The sequence below is a fragment of the Xenopus laevis genome, chromosome 2L (genome assembly GCF_017654675.1).
Source record: "Xenopus laevis strain J_2021 chromosome 2L, Xenopus_laevis_v10.1, whole genome shotgun sequence".
NCBI lineage: Eukaryota > Metazoa > Chordata > Amphibia > Anura > Pipidae > Xenopus > Xenopus laevis.
This window is the reverse complement of record NC_054373.1, coordinates 143,433,938-143,453,084: the sequence shown is the minus strand read 5'-3', so window position 1 is coordinate 143,453,084 and position 19,147 is coordinate 143,433,938. Positions and strand designations below refer to the sequence as shown.

Genomic DNA, 19,147 nt, shown 5'->3' with positions numbered 1-19,147 from the left:
GGAACTATTTACAGAGACACTGCGCTCTGCACCTCCGACTGGATAAAAAAATGATTGTTACATCCAGGGTTCTCATAGCATGCTTTTTTGTGTGTTTCGTGTATAGTGCTGCATACAAATAGGATTGTAATTTAAGGATGAAGCTATCACTATTAGCCTCGTCCGCCTGTTAAAACTCTCTAATCCTAAGCCTTTTTAATATACTTTCATTTCCACTGGGAATATGTCCCCCCTCTGTAAAATCTAAACAGCAGCCTACCTATTTAAGGATCCTTTTAATGTCTTCTTATAAATACTGTCATGGGAATAATTAAGTGCTAGGTCACACGTGCTAAAAAGCCCAAGCCTTAAAGGCATTATTTGTCTCCTCCAATCAAGATGAATTCTGCCTACAATCGTACGTACTAAACAAGTTAAAAAGTTAAAAGGGTGAAATTTAGTATTGGTAAATATGGCCTCTATTCTATTGTTACCTTTAATTTCATCTCATGGAAATATTAGGTAGTCAAGGGGAAGTTAATTCTTTCTTTCCTTATGGATATCTAGCCTTGCCAATGTTATCTCTCACTGCACATCCAAATATGATCAGCGCTGCAAGGCTAACGGAGAAATAAACAACAAGACAGAAAGAATAGGAGCATCTAGTGCAGTACTTATGGTTAAACTTGTTCTGCGCCATAGTATAGACTAGAGACTGTGTGAAGATCAGCAGGGAAAAGAACAGTGAAAGCTAATTAATGCCATTTGTGGTTACTTGATTGGCAATGTTATCTCTCAGACTGGCTGGACATAAACTTCCTTAGGGCTCTTTGGGTAAGGGCACACGGGGAGATTAGTCACCCCAGCTACAAATCACCTCTTCTTCGGGGCGACAATCTCCCCGAACTGCCTTCCCCTAACTTCCCGCCGGCTATAATGAAAAATCGCCAGCGGTATGGCACAACTTTGGGCGACTTCAGAAAACAAAGTGCCATGAGTTCCATACCATTGGCGATTTTTCATTATAGCCGGCGGGAAGGTAGGGGAAGGCAGTTCAGGGAGATTGTCGCCCCGAAGAAGAGGCAATTTGTTGCCGGGGTGACTAATCTCCCCAAATGTCCCCGTGTGCCCTTACCCTTCCAGACAAGCTGTTTTACCTGCACTCCCCTGCGTTGCGCTTTCTTCCATTCAGCCGCAGGGGAGCTCAGGAGTAGACGAGATGAATTATTGTCAATGGGGCTGTACTCACACAGACACATGTAAGTGCCAAACGCAGGTTGGGACGCAGAATGTTGCATTTTACCTGCGTTCGGTGCATACATGCGTCTGTGTGAGTACAGCCCCATTGACAATAATTCAGTGCGTCTACTCCTGCGGCTGAACGGAAGAAAGCGCAGCGCAGGGGAGCGCAGGTAAAACCGCTCGTCTGTAAGTGCCCTTATACTTCCCGTATCCCTCCTATTGTAGTAATATAATAAGCCAGAAGGATGCACTGCCTATGGAAATCAGTGGGAAGTGTGGTCAGCTGAATGGGGATGAAACAGGCTGGGACAACTGCCTGAAGATTCTCTGTAGCCATAACATTTGGGCCTTGAGGGGTCGTATTAAATAGTAGTTTGGGGCCCTGTGATTTTTTATGGGGGCCCTGATATAGGCACAATTCTGCAGGAACATTTGAGACTAAAGTGCCCCTTCTACTGAACCTTGCTTTCACTATATCTACTCAGTCTATTGTTTAGCAAGGCATATCCATGTTACAGTGCTGTAAAATGTTTAAACACTGAGACGTGTGCAACAGAATGTTGACCTTGCCCACAATTATCTGGCCTCTATGGAAACATGCCCCATTTGAATCAAAAACTATGATGGGGTTGCTGTTTATTTTGACGGGTCTGAGCTTGACATTCGCATGGTATCATACAGTAACAAAAGATGGGTAGATGGGCAACTTTCCAATATACATTCAACACAAATGTCCAGTTATGGGATCCATTATCTGGAAATCCATTATCCAGAAAGCACAGAATTAGGAAGTGCTCTCTCCCATAGATCCAAACTAAGATATAATTAATCCTTATTGGAAGCAAAACCAGCCTATTGGATTTATTTCATGTTTACATGAATCCAAATTATGGAAAAATGCGTTATTCAGAAAGTCCCAGGTCCCAAACGTTCTGGATAATAGGTCTCATACCTGTAGTTTTGAATTAAAATGTAATCGTGGGTGGTCAAAAGACCAGGAGGAGAACTGACTTGTGACTTCTGCTACATTGTTTGAGTCAAACCCAGAGAACAGAATCAGTTGAAACGTGTTACTTTGTTTTTGTTTTTTTTAATTGACATTTTCCTTGTTACAGTTAAGTAACTGTTTTTGGGTGGAGTGTCCCTTAAATGGAATTCCGGTGATGTATGGGCCAACTACTGTTTTTCAGTACATCCAATACTTCACTAAATAAATATATTCCGAGGTTTTGTCATCATTCCATGACTTATTCTGGAGTAGCTGGAGTAGATTTAAGAAAATGGAAAAATACTTTCCCTGTACCTGCACAATTGAGAAAGATGTACAAAAAAAGCCAGTGCTGTCTCACAGGCCAGAGACAGGCTCCCAGAGTGCACCTGGTGCATGGAGCTCACAAAAAGATCAGAGCTTTCTGGAAGTGGCTAAATGAGAGACCTGCTGACCCATCTCATGGAACCCTGGGAGACACATCTGTCTACAGAAGCCTTTTTAATTGATTAATTGCTGATCAGTCTGGAATGAGATGGGGTTTATGATCTTTTGCTGCACCCCTAGGTGGTTCCCGCTGGAACTGTCAGCTCTTAATCAATCCTAATGCAGAGACAGGGAGCCACGGAAAGTACTTAATTGCATTGAGGAAATACAACCCTAGCATATAAAGCATAACCAAACCCTAACATATAAAGCATAACCAAACCCTAGCATATAAAGCATAACCAAACCCTAGCATATAAAGCATAACCAAACCCTAGCATATAAAGCATAACAAACCCTAGCATATAAAGAATAACCAAACCCTAGCATATAAAGCATAACAAACCCTAGCATATAAAGCATAACCAAACCCTAGCATATAAAGCATAACCAAACCCTAGCATATAAAGAATAACCAAACCCTAGCATATAAAGAATAACCAAACCCTAGCATATAAAGCATAACCAAACCCTAGCATATAAAGCATAACAAACCCTAACATATAAAGAATAACCAAACCCTAACATATAAAGAATAACCAAACCCTAGCATATAAAGCATAACCAAACCCTAGCATATAAAGCATAACCAAACCCTAGCATATAAAGAATAACCAAACCCTAGCATATAAAGCATAACAAACCCTAACATATAAAGAATAACCAAACCCTAACATATAAAGAATAACCAAACCCTAACATATAAAGCATAACCAAACCCTAGCATATAAAGCATAACCAAACCCTAGCATTTAAAGCATAACCCAAATATCTCTAAGCTTGCAGGTTTTCTTTTAGTGCAAAAAGTGGAATAGAAGCATGCAATAAAATATACATAAAATTCACCAGTACCACAATCTGGCCTGATCAGTGGTATTTGTTTAATCCTACATGCCAACATATGGGGCAAAAACAAAACTTGGCACACCACCACCACTCGAAATGTGTAACCAAAAAAAAAAAAAAGGAGTCAATGCATGCACTCATAATAAGCCATAATGAGCACAGAATAACCCAGAAATACCAGTAAGTTCACTGCAGAAAATATATTTAGAGAATTGAATTAACCCCACACATGCCAGTATGATCAGTGTCCTTTGTTTTGATTTCCCCATTGCACAGATATTCAGAGAGCTAATTAGAATACGGGGAAACAGCTGAGACGGACTGCTCAACAGCCAAGCTTTAAACTCCTGCTCCTTGTCCTGTCTCTGGTGATGGTCTTCGCTGTTTGCCGGCATTGTAAAAGAGCGCTGTGAATATTATTACTATGGGATAGAAAACTTTTCCACTCCCCCTCCTCATATTTGCCCTGAAAAGATCCCTGTCTATGCCAATCTGCCTTTCTCCAATGTAAATGAAGAGAGAGCTGCTTTGCATAGGATGGGATGGGAGAAGACAGTGTGCCTGCAGGCAGCTAAGCTCTCCTCCTCCCTAATAGCACCAGAGGTCGCTCTGATTCCCTTAAAGACAGTTCACACATCTTTTCCTCCTCATACCTCCCTTATCGTTCGCATCTGAGCAGAGTTGCACAAGTGCCTGGAGGAGAGTCGCACATTATACCCATATGAAGTAGCATGAAGAAAGGAGCCCTGGAGCTACATATCTGCATTATAGACTGTGGACAAGGGATACGTGGCTCTGCACCCAAGACAAGCTCCATCATCACCACTCAGTGTTCAGGTGCCAAGTTGGACAGGACTGAGGTGCCAAAGTGGGCAACAGGTGCAATTCCCTAACGTGTATTTTGGGAGACCCTGTACTAGAGGGACTTGCACCAGGAAAGTTTTTCTTTGTGTTCGGCACAAAATAAACTGCCACCATTACTTCCAAAAGTGAAGAGGACTTTCTAGCCCTGGCAGCGTCCAGGCTGAGTCGCAGGAAACGAGTGATTGGTGCAGCCATAGGGGTGGCCATGGTACTGATCCTGCTTGTTGCAATCCCTTTGCTGGTTAGTAGCTCTAAGAGCAGCACCCACTATGAGATGCTGGGCAGCTGCAAGATGGTGTGTGACCCTTACACCCCTCAAACCCATGGGGCAGATTCCAGCCAAGAATTAATCCTAATTTCACCACCACCCAACCTTCAGGTAGGTAAGGGGGACCAGGGCAAGAAAGGCAAATCAGGAATCAGAGGACTTCCAGGGCCACCTGGGCCACCAGGACCTAGAGGACCACCAGGAGAACCAGGCAGACCTGGGCCCCCAGGCCCACCAGGTCCTGGGCCAGGAGGATACGTCTCTTCCTATTACAGCCCCAAGATTGCCTTCTATGCTGGGCTAAGGAAGCCTCACGAGGGCTATGAGGTGTTACGATTTGACGATGTTGTGACCAATGTTGGAAACTATTACGAGCCATCAACTGGCAAATTCACCTGCCCACTGCCTGGGATCTACTTCTTTGCCTACCACGTGCTCATGAGAGGAGGGGATGGGACCAGCATGTGGGCAGATCTCATGAAAAACTCACAGGTAAGTCTTATGGGCTGGCACTGCCGTGCACTACTCATCCCTGGGAACTGGCAAAGTGTTCATATGATCAATGCCCTGTCATGTGCCAGACCTTGAAATCTACATGATGTATGGGAATGCTGTGGTAGCTCCTAATAGCATGATATATGTGCCCTCTTGTGCCAACTCTGCGCACTGACCCTGCCAGCCTGTGCCAAGGTGATATATGAGGTATATCTGGGCTCGCTAAGTTATGTGTCTTGAAGCGAATAGCGCTAGTTGCTACCATCTATCTGCTTCATTAGCACAGGTACTAGATACCTAGTGGGACAGAGATACACAATATGTGGCCTCCTGGCTGTTGTTAAACTACAGCTCTCTGAATCATTAACTTACAGTAAGAGAGTGGTGTGTCAACAAGAGCCAGAAATGTCTGCATGGTGTCCAGACCTGTAGTCACATACAGTCCCCTGTAAGATAAGAGTTCAAGGTAGAACCATGCTTGGCATTATATGCAGCACTAATGCTCTCTGGAGACAAGGTGTGCCAGGCAGGACAATGGCCTTACTGGGTTTGGGCAGTTGGAACAGAAGGCACAGTTCCTTTTGCAACAGGTGTGAGTACAAATAACACTTTTTGTCTCACTTCAACATTCTCCTGTACATGTGCCTCTGCCATTCTGTTTGATTCTATCTATACTTCTATCTATCTATCTATCTATCATCTATCTATCTATCATCTATCTATCTATCTATCTATCTATCTATCTATCTATCTATCTATCTATCTATCTATGTATAGTAATGAGGCTTTATTGTCTCTGCAGTACAATGCATGCTAATGTATGTATATGTATATATGTACATACATGTGTGTGTTTGTATGAGTTAGTGCTGCACATGTAGATATTATGAGGGATCACCAAGTCTTTGCATGTTTCACACATACAGAGGGTCAGAGACAGGAACGGAATCATTTCTCCCCACTGGCACCAGTGCAGCAACGGGACACAGCAAAGGGCCCATTGGCAGTGGGTGCCATACTGTATATTCAATTCATATATATGTGTGTGAGTATATAAAACAGGCTGCCCTATATCAACACTTTGGCACCAGCAGTCATTTTCGTTAAAGGATAAATCCTACCAACACAAGAGGTTGTTTAAAGTAACATTTCTCTTTAGAAAATTTAGAACACATCAATAAAAAAATACATATTTGAAGGCAAGTATAAATCTGGGCACTGCCTGGTCTGTGGCATCAGTTTTATAACAAACGAATAAATAAGAGAGGGGCTGTGATAGGGTTCCAGGGACAAGCAGGAAATACAAAATATCCCCTCTCAGCTGTCACAGGGGTGACCCACTCATGCCTGAAGTATCTTGTCTCTACTCTCCTCCTCTTGCATTTTCTCCTCTTTGTTTTGCTCCACAGGTACTTGCCTCCCTTCATTTCTTTTATAGCAAATTTGCTTATCTCTCTGTCTATCCCATAGTAAAGCAGCAGGAGTTTAAATCGTGGCTGTTAAGCAATCCTCTGTTTCCCCGTATCTAAAGAAGCACTCTGAGTGATGGGGAGGACAATTGAAGAACAGATAGACAAGTTTCCTTGCTCTGAATGGAGGGATCAAGTTCACACAGGGCAAAAACAAAAGGAAAGCCGAGGGTAAATTGAAAAAGATGCAGATAAAACGAAGAGAGAAAAGTGGAGAACATTAAAAATTAGGAAAGATGAGAGCAAACTGTGTGTTTGAGAGAATACGTGTGATTAGAAGAGGATGGGAAGGATAGTTCCTGCATTGATGGGTGGCAGGGACACCTTTCGTTTAATTTTATAGGGCCCCTAAGGTTAATACAAGTTACTGGCAAGTTTATGGTTTATTGAATGCTCTGAATCAATTTTCTAAATATTATGTGATAGTGGGGTGACTGGTTCACATGGTACAGCACCTTTATCTGTTGTTGAAAAGCAGTGCAGAAATCTTACTGGCATGTCTGGGATTAATCTATAAGGAAAACCTATACAGTATTGCAGATACAACAATTAAAAAACAAAATCATGAAATGATCCAGAAATGTGGTAGGAGCTTCTAGCTAGAAACCAATAAAAAGGGGGGAAAACTGTTGAAGAAACAGGAAAAATACAAAAGTTGGGCTGACAAGTATGGTACAATAAAAACACACTTTATTTCATCAATTCATTGTAAAATACAAAGAAACGTTGCACAATAGTGACCAATGATCACAATTCAGCGCAAATCATCAAATGATGAAGTTGGAATTACTGCATGACACCGTCAATGTAAATGCATGCAGTAATGGCAACTTTCCAACTTCATCATTTGATTCGTCTACTATCAAATGATGTTATAAGTTGTAGAAATTCCTTAAGTGAACTACACACACAAACTAGGTTGTGTAACATCAGTAATATGTTTAGAGAATAAGCCTATAAAGATCCCAAAGCATGTCTGGGGTCATCATGTCCTTTTTGCAGTGAACTTACTGGCAGGCCTTGAGTTAAGGCAGTGCTCATCATACATTTTTGTAGTGATCTTGGCATGTGCAGGGTTAAAGGAATACATTTTCTGCGGGGATCTTACTGGCAAGTGTGGGGTTAATGCACTTCTTTGAATTAATTTTCTGCACTGATCTTACTGACATGTCTGCAGTTAATTCAGGGCTCATCACCTGTTTTTTTGCAGTGATGTTACTGGCATGTGAGAGGTTAATTTGATGATTTTAATGCATTTAATCCAGTGGTTTTACTGGCATGTGTGTGGGTAATGCAATTTTCACCATGCATATTTTACAGTGATCTTAATGGCATGTCGAGGTAATCCAGTGCTCAATGTGGCTAAAGTGAGTGCCAAACTGTAAAGAGGGCAGGGACGTAATTCTGCGCTACACATTTATTTGTGGGGCCCCCCGGTTTTGCTTTTGCTTTAGGCCCCATATGTTGCTGAGACAGCCCTGGTCTGCGGCTGCACATTAAGCGTTCAGTAGGGACAGCTGGGCGGCACAGAGACAGATGGATGGCAGGAGACAGACAGGGGGACATAGACAGGTGTCTAAATGGATAGACAGGTACATACTGTACATAGATTAAAATTAGATTGATGGTTGGTTGAGATAGGGGCAGAAATGATTTAGATAGATGATAGATAGATGCTGATAGATAGATAGATGATAGATAGATAATCGTAAACACATATATATTTATTTATTGCACACCAGATAAAAGGCAGTGCAGTGCTCATCATACATTTTTGTAGTGATCTTGGCATGTGCAGGGTTAAAGGAATACATTTTCTGCGGGGATCTTACTGGCAAGTGTGGGGTTAATGCACTTCTTTGAATTAATTTTCTGCACTGATCTTACTGACATGTCTGCAGTTAATTCAGGGCTCATCACCTGTTTTTTTGCAGTGATGTTACTGGCATGTGAGAGGTTAATTTGATGATTTTAATGCATTTAATCCAGTGGTTTTACTGGCATGTGTGTGGGTAATGCAATTTTCACCATGCATATTTTACAGTGATCTTAATGGCATGTCGAGGTAATCCAGTGCTCAATGTGGCTAAAGTGAGTGCCAAACTGTAAAGAGGGCAGGGACGTAATTCTGCGCTACACATTTATTTGTGGGGCCCCCCGGTTTTGCTTTTGCTTTAGGCCCCATATGTTGCTGAGACAGCCCTGGTCTGCGGCTGCACATTAAGCGTTCAGTAGGGACAGCTGGGCGGCACAGAGACAGATGGATGGCAGGAGACAGACAGGGGGACATAGACAGGTGTCTAAATGGATAGACAGGTACATACTGTACATAGATTAAAATTAGATTGATGGTTGGTTGAGATAGGGGCAGAAATGATTTAGATAGATGATAGATAGATGCTGATAGATAGATAGATGATAGATAGATAATCGTAAACACATATATATTTATTTATTGCACACCAGATAAAAATGGAAATAAAATGTTTATATCATTTGTTGTGAATTAGAGTATTATATAAAGGTACCGTATATCTCATGTGCAATATGTTCCACCATCAGAAACCAGTGCATTTTTGGGACAAAGCTAGACTAGCCTTTCTCATTAAGAAAAATCTTATACAATAAAATATAACATATTTTAGAGAGTTCATTTCTTATAAGTCCTGTTTTTATATATCATTTAAAAAATGCTAAGATGTAGGAAAACCCTGCTACAAAAGTCACCCTAATTGTATCCCCAGAAGGGGATGTGGATGTGCCTATTTGTTATTTTATTTGCATGATATTTGTGTGAAAGTTGCTACTAAATGTGTTACATTGGTTGGAGGGGGGAGGAGGGAACAGCTGTTGTCTCTCCCTTGTTCCTCATTATGCTGCATCCGTTATTTATTAGACACCTTATCAACATGTGTATATGCACCCACAACACCCGTCCACTATGTGTAATGGATATAACTGAATCCTCCATTCAGGGTCTAATGTGCAAATAGCCCATTATACCTATTAATATTCTTCAGTTTAATAGGCCAGAGAGATGAGAGGCTCTAATGATAAGCAAACAATAAGGTGTACACAATGAAAGGAAGATTTGGGTTCAGAATCAGCGATGCAAAGAAGCCGTTTTAGGTGGAGAATATTTTATTGGAAAAAAAAAATCTGTATCATTGCATCTTCCGTCATCTTGCAGCTCTTTTGTCTTCTAACTGCCAAACTTTGTTGCGTTTTCAGTTTAATTGCAATCTTTAACTTATTAGTGCCAGCTTCTATGCTCTTTACTATCGGGCTTCCATGCCAGGAAGTATTGTATAAAGCTCCAGCAATCAATCATAGGTGTGTTCTCCCAAAAACACCTTGTGTCTGGGTGATGGTAAAATATATGCATGTAAATAAAACAACTGTCAGGTCTTCTTTAAAAGTCAGAGTTTTAATGTTTCTGTGTGATTAATATTTAGTCTTTATCAAAACCTGACATCCTGTTATTAAATCATAATTATTGGGCCTTATTGTTTAAACGCAAGCAGGATTATATTTTGCCTATTTGAGTTGACAAAGAGAGACAAAAGGGATAGACTGACCAAAGCTAACATTACAAAGATTATATGAGGTTGAAACTGAACTGAACCAATATTATTTATTTGGAAAGATAATTTGCCTGGCAGTAGGTGAGGGTTATACAAAGTGGCATTTTTATGAAGGGAACGCAAGACAAAGAACATATAAATTAATAATATGCAACATTCATTGGTTTTATGTTTTGATTTTTAAAAATAATAAAAACAATTGCTGGTATGTATAAGTTAAACATGACGCCTCTACTCGTTTAACTATTTACTGTAATGGGTAGCACCGTAAAACCCCACCTTCTCTATTAGCGCCAAGCTACATAGAAAATGACAGCAAATCTTTCCGCGTAAGGATAAATGCAGAGATGCGTCACATGTTCCGAATGGAAAGGAGCCAGCAGGGAAAGGGTTGAATTCCTCTGCAAACTGAGAGGTCAAATCTGCAGGTGGAGAGATATAAAGCACAAGGCAAGGGATCATTTATCAAGGGCCTGAAGGGGCACCAGTGACAAAAGAAGGACAATCCACTTGATTTTCTTGCTTGTTTGTCTAAGCTTACAGTAACTCGCATAGAATACCTAACGCATTCATTGTCTCTCGCAAGGCTGCAACTATAAGCCATACCCACATACCCACCATCACCGTCTCTTTGTCATGTTTTAGCTATGTTTTCATTTATTTCCATAAAACTATATTATACCTGACCCAATCACTTTTATTCCATGTATTTCCTTTTTTCCTATTAGTCTCCAGGAGTCCAGCACATGCTATGGAACACTACACCATGAAGCTCATCCTATGTGCAAAAAGCACTTTTTAATGTAACCTTCCTCCCTCCAACTTCTGACTGGGGCTGGTGTTAGCCATACTCCTCTTCTGCACAATACTTCACATAAACTCAGTTCACTCCTCTGATATTTTGATATACTAAAAATTCTTATTATATTAACGTGCTTCCATCCTTCTTGGGAGGAACTCTTTCAATATCTCTGTTTGGGTTTTACACTATAGATAGAGCATTTAGAATGCAATTCAATTCAAAGTGAGGTCTCATCGGCAGCCCTCAAAGTGTCATATAGTCTTCCTAATTGGCGGGCTGTTACAAGTGAGGTTTCAATTAGTGCCCATTAACTGGCAGTTTACTGGCAGAAGGCTCTCCAGACTGTTAGCCTGCATATTGGTCCAAAATGTTCTTAATCAATACAGTTGTGGGGCCTGTTATCCAGAATGCTTTGGACTTGGGGTTTTCCAGATAAGGGATCTTTCTGTAATTTAGATCTCCATATCTTAAACCTACGGAGGAATTTTATTACCAATAGATTTACTGCAATAGTGCAAGCTAGAACACTATATTTATGCTGTAGAATCTTTTACTATACCTGAGTAAAAAGCTCTGGAAGCTCTATGTTTGTTTAGGATAGCAGCTGCAGTATTAGCTTGGTGTGACATCACTTCCTTCCTGATTCTCCACCTGCTCACTTATAGCTCTGGGCTCAGATTACAGCAGAGAATGGATGGGGGGGAAAGAGGAGCAAACTGGGCATGCTCACGCCCAGGGCGAGGAGGTTTAAGCTGAAGGCAAGAAGTCTAATACAGAAGCCCATGTGTACACAATAGAAGGAAAGAAATGCTGTGTTTCTTTTGACAGAGGACTCAGAGCAGCATTACTTTGAGGGTTTACTGGTATATTTAGGTGGAATTTTCTGATAAGGCTTACTTAGTTTTAATCTTTTCTTCTCTTTTAAGTCTGCTAAATAGTTATTTAAACATTGATTAAGCCCAATAGGATTATTTTGCCTCCGATACTGTGATACAATACTGTTTTATAATTACAAAGAAAAAAATGTGAATTATTTCATTAAAATGAAGTCTATGGGAGTTGGCCTTCCCCTAATTCTGATCTCTCCGGATAACAGGTTTCCAGATAACAGATCCCATATGGTATCTAGAACCACATGTAATATAGCAATGCAAATCTCAGCTGATTGCTCTCCATGAGATCACATTGTTAGTTCAAGTTCTGATGAGCCTGACTTGGGCCATCACAAAACCATTTCATTATTGCCAGTTATAAGGTATCCATCCTGGTTTTTAGCTTCTGGTGTACTGACGTTTCCTATTCCAGTTTTGTTGTATGTTCTCATTGGCAAGTAGCTTGTTTAGGTAGTAACTGTTATGAGTCTGACCAGTCAGCAGCCCTTGCACAGCCTTGATTCATTATTCTCTGAAAAGGTTACTACAATGCAAGGAAGAACGTGTCTCTTGGCAGCCATTTGTAGATATATTGGCCTGGTATATATGCGGAAACACTGCGTAAGGTTCATTGCTCATCTGTAATGGCAGCTAGCGCTTTCCAGGGAGGAGGTCGAGTGTGAGCATTTATTTCATTCTCTTGTGACCTATTAATATAGAAAGAAAGAATGAGTGCAGGGTGTGAAGGAGCAGACAGCAGTCACGGGCAGAGCAAAGACAGAAAAACTGCACAGACGCAGAATCAGGATCCCACAGGCTATAATGACTGTTGGCTGAATGGTTAACAAGGAAATAGCGCAATAGAGATACAGGCCTGCAGCTCAATCTGTCTAATGAGGTAGAGCAAAATTAGGCAGCAAATGAGGTAACCCTAATACATGAGTTTACTGTTTGTAGTATGGATTACACAAACATATCTTAAAACCATTTTACTGGGCAATGCATCAAAGTACAGTGCCTACAATTTCCTGCAGCAGTAAAATCAAATTCATTCATAAGAAACTATTTTGTGCTGGTGCCTTAAAGACAGTACAGGTCACTTGTTTCAGTAAAAGTCAGTGAATACCTACTATAGTCCTTTTATTCCAGAGCTAGGGGATGTCAGCCTTGTTGTCTAGTATTAGTACAGAGGAACAGCAGCAATTATCATAAACCTAGCTAACAGGTCAGTTTTCCTAGTGCATATACTTATCCGAGTCTATCCATATGTGTGTGTTCTGCCATCTTCTTTTTTACAGCAAACAGATAGGTCTCATTCATAGACTATGGTAGAAAATAGGTAATTGTTGAGTAAATACGGCTACGCTCAGGTGCAGCTTTGTTTATATAACACAGTCTAAATTGTTATGAATTTGGTTCATTGCTGTGTCTCTAGCTGCTGCAAACCCTTTTCTTTATTGCCCATGATTTACTGCCCCCCCCCTGCAAAGTGGGTTTTTGGTCTGTGGGTTCTTTCTATTTCATATACTCTTCTCATATCCACAGTCAAGCAGCTCCTTGATTTCTAAACCTCTTTTAATTTTTCATTGTATATGAGGTACAGATTTCCTTTTTGAAAAATTTCCATTGGCTGTTTGGTTCATGGTCCTTCTGGTTCTTCTCCTAGTGCTTTTCCTCTCCTAATCAACTGTACAGTACCATATTAAAGGGGTTGTTCACCTTTGATTTAACTTTTCGTATGATGTAAAAAGTGATACAATTTGCATTTGGTTTTAATTTTTTATTATTTGTGGTGTTTGAATTGTTCAGCTTGTTATTCAGCAGCTCTTCAGTTTGCAATTTCAGCAATCTGGTTGCTAGGGTCTAAATTACCCTAGCAATCATGCATTGATATGAATAAAAGATTGCAATATAAATAGGAGAGGGTCTGAACAGAAAGACCATTAATAGAAAGTATCAATACCAATACATTTGTAACCTTACAGAGCATTTGTTTTTAGATGGGTCAGTGACCCCCATTTGAAAGAGTCAGACGATGATGGCAAATAATTAACAAAATATATATATATATTATATATATATATATATATATATATATTATATATATATATATATATATATTATAAAAATAATGATGACAATTTTAATTATTGCTTAGACTTAGCCATTCTATAACATTTTAAATGTTAACTTTAATCTGAGCCACCCCTTTAAAGGAGAACTAAAGCTAAAGAGAAGGAAGACTTAGGCTAGAAATGTTTTGGGCTTCTGTACCAGCCCAAGGCAACCATAGTCCTTTAGCAGTGAAGACCTGTGTCTCCAAAGATGCCCCAGTAGTTCCCCATCTTCTTTTCTGCTGATTCACTGCACATGCTCTGTGCTGCTGTCATTTACTGAGCTTAGGGACCCACTCACAATATACAGTACACATAGAATAGAAATGTCACAATATAAGGCTGATTAGTAATTAATACAGATAATTACTACATGGCAGCACAGAAACAAATGCAATTAGCATCAGAATTTAATTATCAGCCCTGTAACATCAGTTTATATTATAGTCCAATCTCATTTTCTGCTTGATAATTTGTGACGGCCCCTAAGCTTAGCTTCTCAACAGCTGCTCAGAGCCCACTGAGCATGTGAGTGTCGCAGACACTTTCCAAGATGGTGACCCCCTGGGACAGGTTTGAAGTCCTGGATCATTGCTGCTATTGACAAGCTGAAACTTAAGGCTGGTGCAATAAGTTCATTATATAAAATATGGCATTTTTAGCCATATTCATTGTTAGGGTTAAGTTCTCCTTTAAGCTGGCCATACATGGGCTGATTTAAGATGCTGATTTGACTCCTTCAGATGCCATCTTATCTGCCCATGTTTGGGCCCTTCCCAACTGCCTTCCTGATAAGATGTAAATAATCCAGATATCTACAAGGCAGGTCTGATTTCCTTTGAGTGAGGGCCACATCAGTGTCTTGATAGGTGCCCATTATGATTCAATTGTTGGCCAAGAGACCAAATGATCAGATCAGCTGATATGGCCTAGAATGTTGCTGGCCAAATTTGACAAAGATCTTTAAGTGCATGGCCAGCTTTACTCACTGCTCTTCCTTATATCTCTCAAGGGATTCTTATTGGTTGACCTGCCTCTCACTATCACTAGGGGAAGGCTACATAAATTAACTTTTTTCTAATTAATACTGTGTTTAGTCATTATAATTTGTGTGTCTGTTTCTTTAACAAAATAAGTTTTATTTGCTACCTCCCCTGGCTTTTCTTTGCTACTGTTAATGATCCAAGAGAACAGATGCGTAAAAGCCATGAATTGCAGAATAATACGTAAAATAATTGTAAAATTGTGAAATATAAAAGGCCAATAAATTTAAGGTCTAAAATCTAAGAAAAGGGGAATAGGTTTTATTCCCCATCAAATTCAGGTCCAATAACCTTTCCCTCCATATCGTCATCGTCATTTATTAATCTCCAGCAATAAACATTAAAAAATAATGTACTGTACTGTATAACAGTCAGGGATCTTACAATAATATAACAAGTAAGGTTTACAGAATAAAATATTGTATAGAAAAACCCTGCTCACAAGAGCTTACAATCTAAAGAGAGAGGAAACAACCTATGCACAAGGTTTTTGAAAACAATTGGTGAATATTTGCGAAATGTGATCTTCTAATGAACTGGGGTAGATTAAACAGGGTTCTTTAAATCAATGGGTCTTTATAGGGTGTTTGATAGTTTGGAGGAAAAGGGAGTGTCCAGAGACAAGCAGAAGCTTTTTGGTTGGGAATGGGATAAAGTGATGAAGAAGAGAGTTGAAGGTCAGAAACAGAGTATAAGGAACAACATGTTTTTGAGATCAGTGTGACGTCAGTTGTCAGAATTTAATTCCAGAGGAAATTGGGAACCAGTAAAGGGATTTGCACAGGGAAGCAGCTGATATTGACCGCCGAGGAAAGTAAATGAGTCATATAAATCATGAGTCATATCTGTTAAAGGAATGAGTATTAGCTGGATGAATTAGGGCAATTGACTATCCTGTTTTTCTGCTTTAGTCACATTAACACCATTGGCAAAACCAAACACTTTTTTCTTAACCACATTATTGCTAAGATGGATTCCATCACAGCAAATATTAAGTTATGCCCTCATCCTACTTGTAAATCACAGCAGTCTAATATCACCTTCTTTCTTTCGTCATCCTTTCAGCATCTCACCTTTTCCTAGTTCAGTCTATTATCAAGTCTACTGCCAGTATCTCCTCATTCTATCCTACAACTCACCCCAGTCCTTCACTACTCCAGTCTATTTCATGGCATTCCTAGAAACAAAATTCGAATTGTCATTTTTAAACCATTTGTTCTGATGTAACATTAAAATATCTTTATTGGATATGGAAAACCTTTGCCATCTTTAAGACCGTGGTATATCCAGGGGTCTCCTGCATCAATAGACGCACTGTGTAGAATACACAAAAGAAGGTGGGATAGAAAAATTGGCACCAAGTGCAACTATGTGAAAGTGCATGGAGAGGCTTCGGATATAAGTAGCTTTAATAAATGCCATTTTGTTATGCAAGGACTGCAGCTGCACTTGGTAAATGCATCACTGCCCGTATTCACATTTGTTCATCCACAATCTGCCCATTACCTGCATTTTTGTGACCTGCTGTAGGACTCTGTATTCAGTACCAAGACATTCAAAAAAAAATTTTCTCCCCATTGGGAAAAACATTTCCATTTATCATTGACTTTGTTACATCTGAGAAAGCATGCCTTCTGGCACGAATACTTCAATAAATAAAGGATCAGACACATTTTGGCCCTTGGAGTAAAATATTTGTAAAGTAAGTTATTTATAGAAATATTAAGGCTTAGAGGCTTTGTTAGTCGATGCTTCCTCTTATACTGAAGTTTGTACTAATGTTGTTATTTGCACATTCCCTAATCAATTCTTTCCTTCAGGATCACACAGTTTTGTGCTTTTCTCCTTATAGAACAGGAAATCAATGGAATCTTTACAAAGCTCTAAAATAATAGGGCTCATGTGTGCCCTGCAAGTACAGTCGTGGTCATACAAAGTTTGCTGCATTCACAAGAATATATGCCATTCTGTATTAAAGGTACTTAAAGAGATACTGACACCAGAAAATAACCCTTTTTATATCCATCATAACATTATCTTTAAATGCTATTAATAATTTTGCCATAAAAGTATTTGCCTGATGCTTTTACATTACCTTTCTTACCCCCATGTTCCTCTATGAGGGGGCTGCCATATTTGTGCAGCAGGAGTCCATTAGCATTAGAAACTGTAACTGACAGTTTGAGAAGGGACAGTCAGGTTGGCAAAACAGTCAGGTTTACGAACTTCAAGTAACAATTACTTACAAAAGCAGAACTATCGGCAAAAAACAATCAACATGGCCTACTGTATATGTAACTTTTAACGTAGATTAATATTTTGAAAAGAAAAATTTTAGTGCCAGTATCACTTTAATGACTACAAAGGTGAAAAGCAAAGGTGCATACATTATGCACATCTTCCCCTGGTTAGTACAATTACCCTGGAATTATAGGGGAAATGCTGCAATATGGGTATAACATATGGTGACTTGCTCCTGAAATTGCACTTTGCACACTGCATTTGCCATCATAAATAAGCCATAATATCTTTGGTGGCGTACTCCATATAAAACATAAGCATTGCCCAGGTGCTAACAAGCTATACCAAGATATAAATATATATATCCCAATAACAGATACACTCCTGGACTTTATAATGTGGTGAAGAAAAAGTGAACTTTTTTGTCAATGTTTTTACAATTCTAATTTTTCTTCACCGTATTATGAATTCCAGGAGTGCGTCTGTTATTTGGATCTATGTTGCGTAAGGCAGCACCCTGGCATGAAGTTATGTTTTACTGGAGTGCTTTAAATTTTCTATTGAAGGAGACTATTGTTTCAGCTAGCATTCTAGCCTTTATCAAAGTAAATATATATATATATATATATATATATATATATATATATATATATATATATATATATATACTCATTCTAGCAGCTGGAGCACTCTCAATCCATTAGGCAATTGCCCGGGTGCAGGTTATAATCAATCATACATAGAGCAAACAAAAAACCGCACACACAGGACTTATGAAGTGCAAAAAAATAAAAAATTTATTGCAACGTTTCGGCTCCTGTACTCGAGCCTTCTTCAGGTCGAAGGCTCGAGTACAGGAGCCGAAACGTTGCAATAAATTTTTTATTTTTTTGCACTTCATAAGTCCTGTGTGTGCGGTTTTTTGTTTGCTCTATATATATATATATATATATATATATAGATATATATATATATACAGATAAATATATATGGTATAAAGTGATGGCACTCGCAGGATTTGTATCTAAAAAAAAGAGGGTAAAAAGAAAAACTTTATTAATCCAATGTTTCGGTCCTACACAAGGATTTCCAAGGAAATACATATATAATATATATATAGATTTGCTGTAAAGATCTGCACTCCAATTTGCTATTTCATCAAAAAAACTTTTTATTTAGCACATCAATCTGACGTTTCGGCCCACATTTGGGCCTTTATCAAGGATAATATGTGTACATTGAAGTAGTGCTTTTATACCCATCAGTCCCCATTTGAATTTGGCGCTTAGTATGACGTCATTCACATCAAAAAAAAATATATAATATATATATTATAGATGACACCATTAGTACAAACGTCAGTATAAGAGGAAGCATTGACTAACAAAGCCTCTAAGCCTTAAAGTTTCTATAAATAACTTTCTTTACAATTATTTTACTCCAAGGGCCTGTGTCTTATCCTTTAGTCATTGAAGTATTCAGTATATAGTGATGATGATGATATATATACACAGGTATGGGATAAACAGTACCTTGTACTTGATCCAAACTAAGTTATAATTAATCCTTGCTGGAAGCAAAACCAGTGTATTGGGTTTATTTAATGTTTAAATGTTTTTTTAGTAGACTTAAGGTATGAAGAAATGTCTGTTATCCGGAAAACCTCAGGTCCCAAGTATTCTGGATAATGGGTCCCACACCTGTATATATACTGTATATATATCAATAGTTAGTAGTTTATTAACATGAAGCTTTTCTCTAGAAAACTTTCATATTCCACAAATACTACAAGTTCAGAACATATTGGTGACAAAATGCCCTAGTGACATCACAATCCATATTATATTGTATCAT

The 19,147-nt window shown here is 39.2% G+C and overlaps 1 protein-coding gene across 1 annotated transcript in view; it reads left to right on the top strand.

The window, feature by feature from the left end:
- Positions 1-3,935: 3,935 nt before the first annotated feature.
- c1ql4.L (complement component 1, q subcomponent-like 4 L homeolog) overlaps positions 3,936-19,147 on the top strand; it is a 31,669-nt gene continuing 16,457 nt past the window's right edge. The window contains exon 1 of the mRNA XM_018247381.2: positions 3,936-5,165. Coding sequence (XP_018102870.1) covers positions 4,611-5,165 — 555 coding nt within the window. The 5' untranslated portion in view covers positions 3,936-4,610. The remainder of the gene's footprint in view (positions 5,166-19,147) is intronic.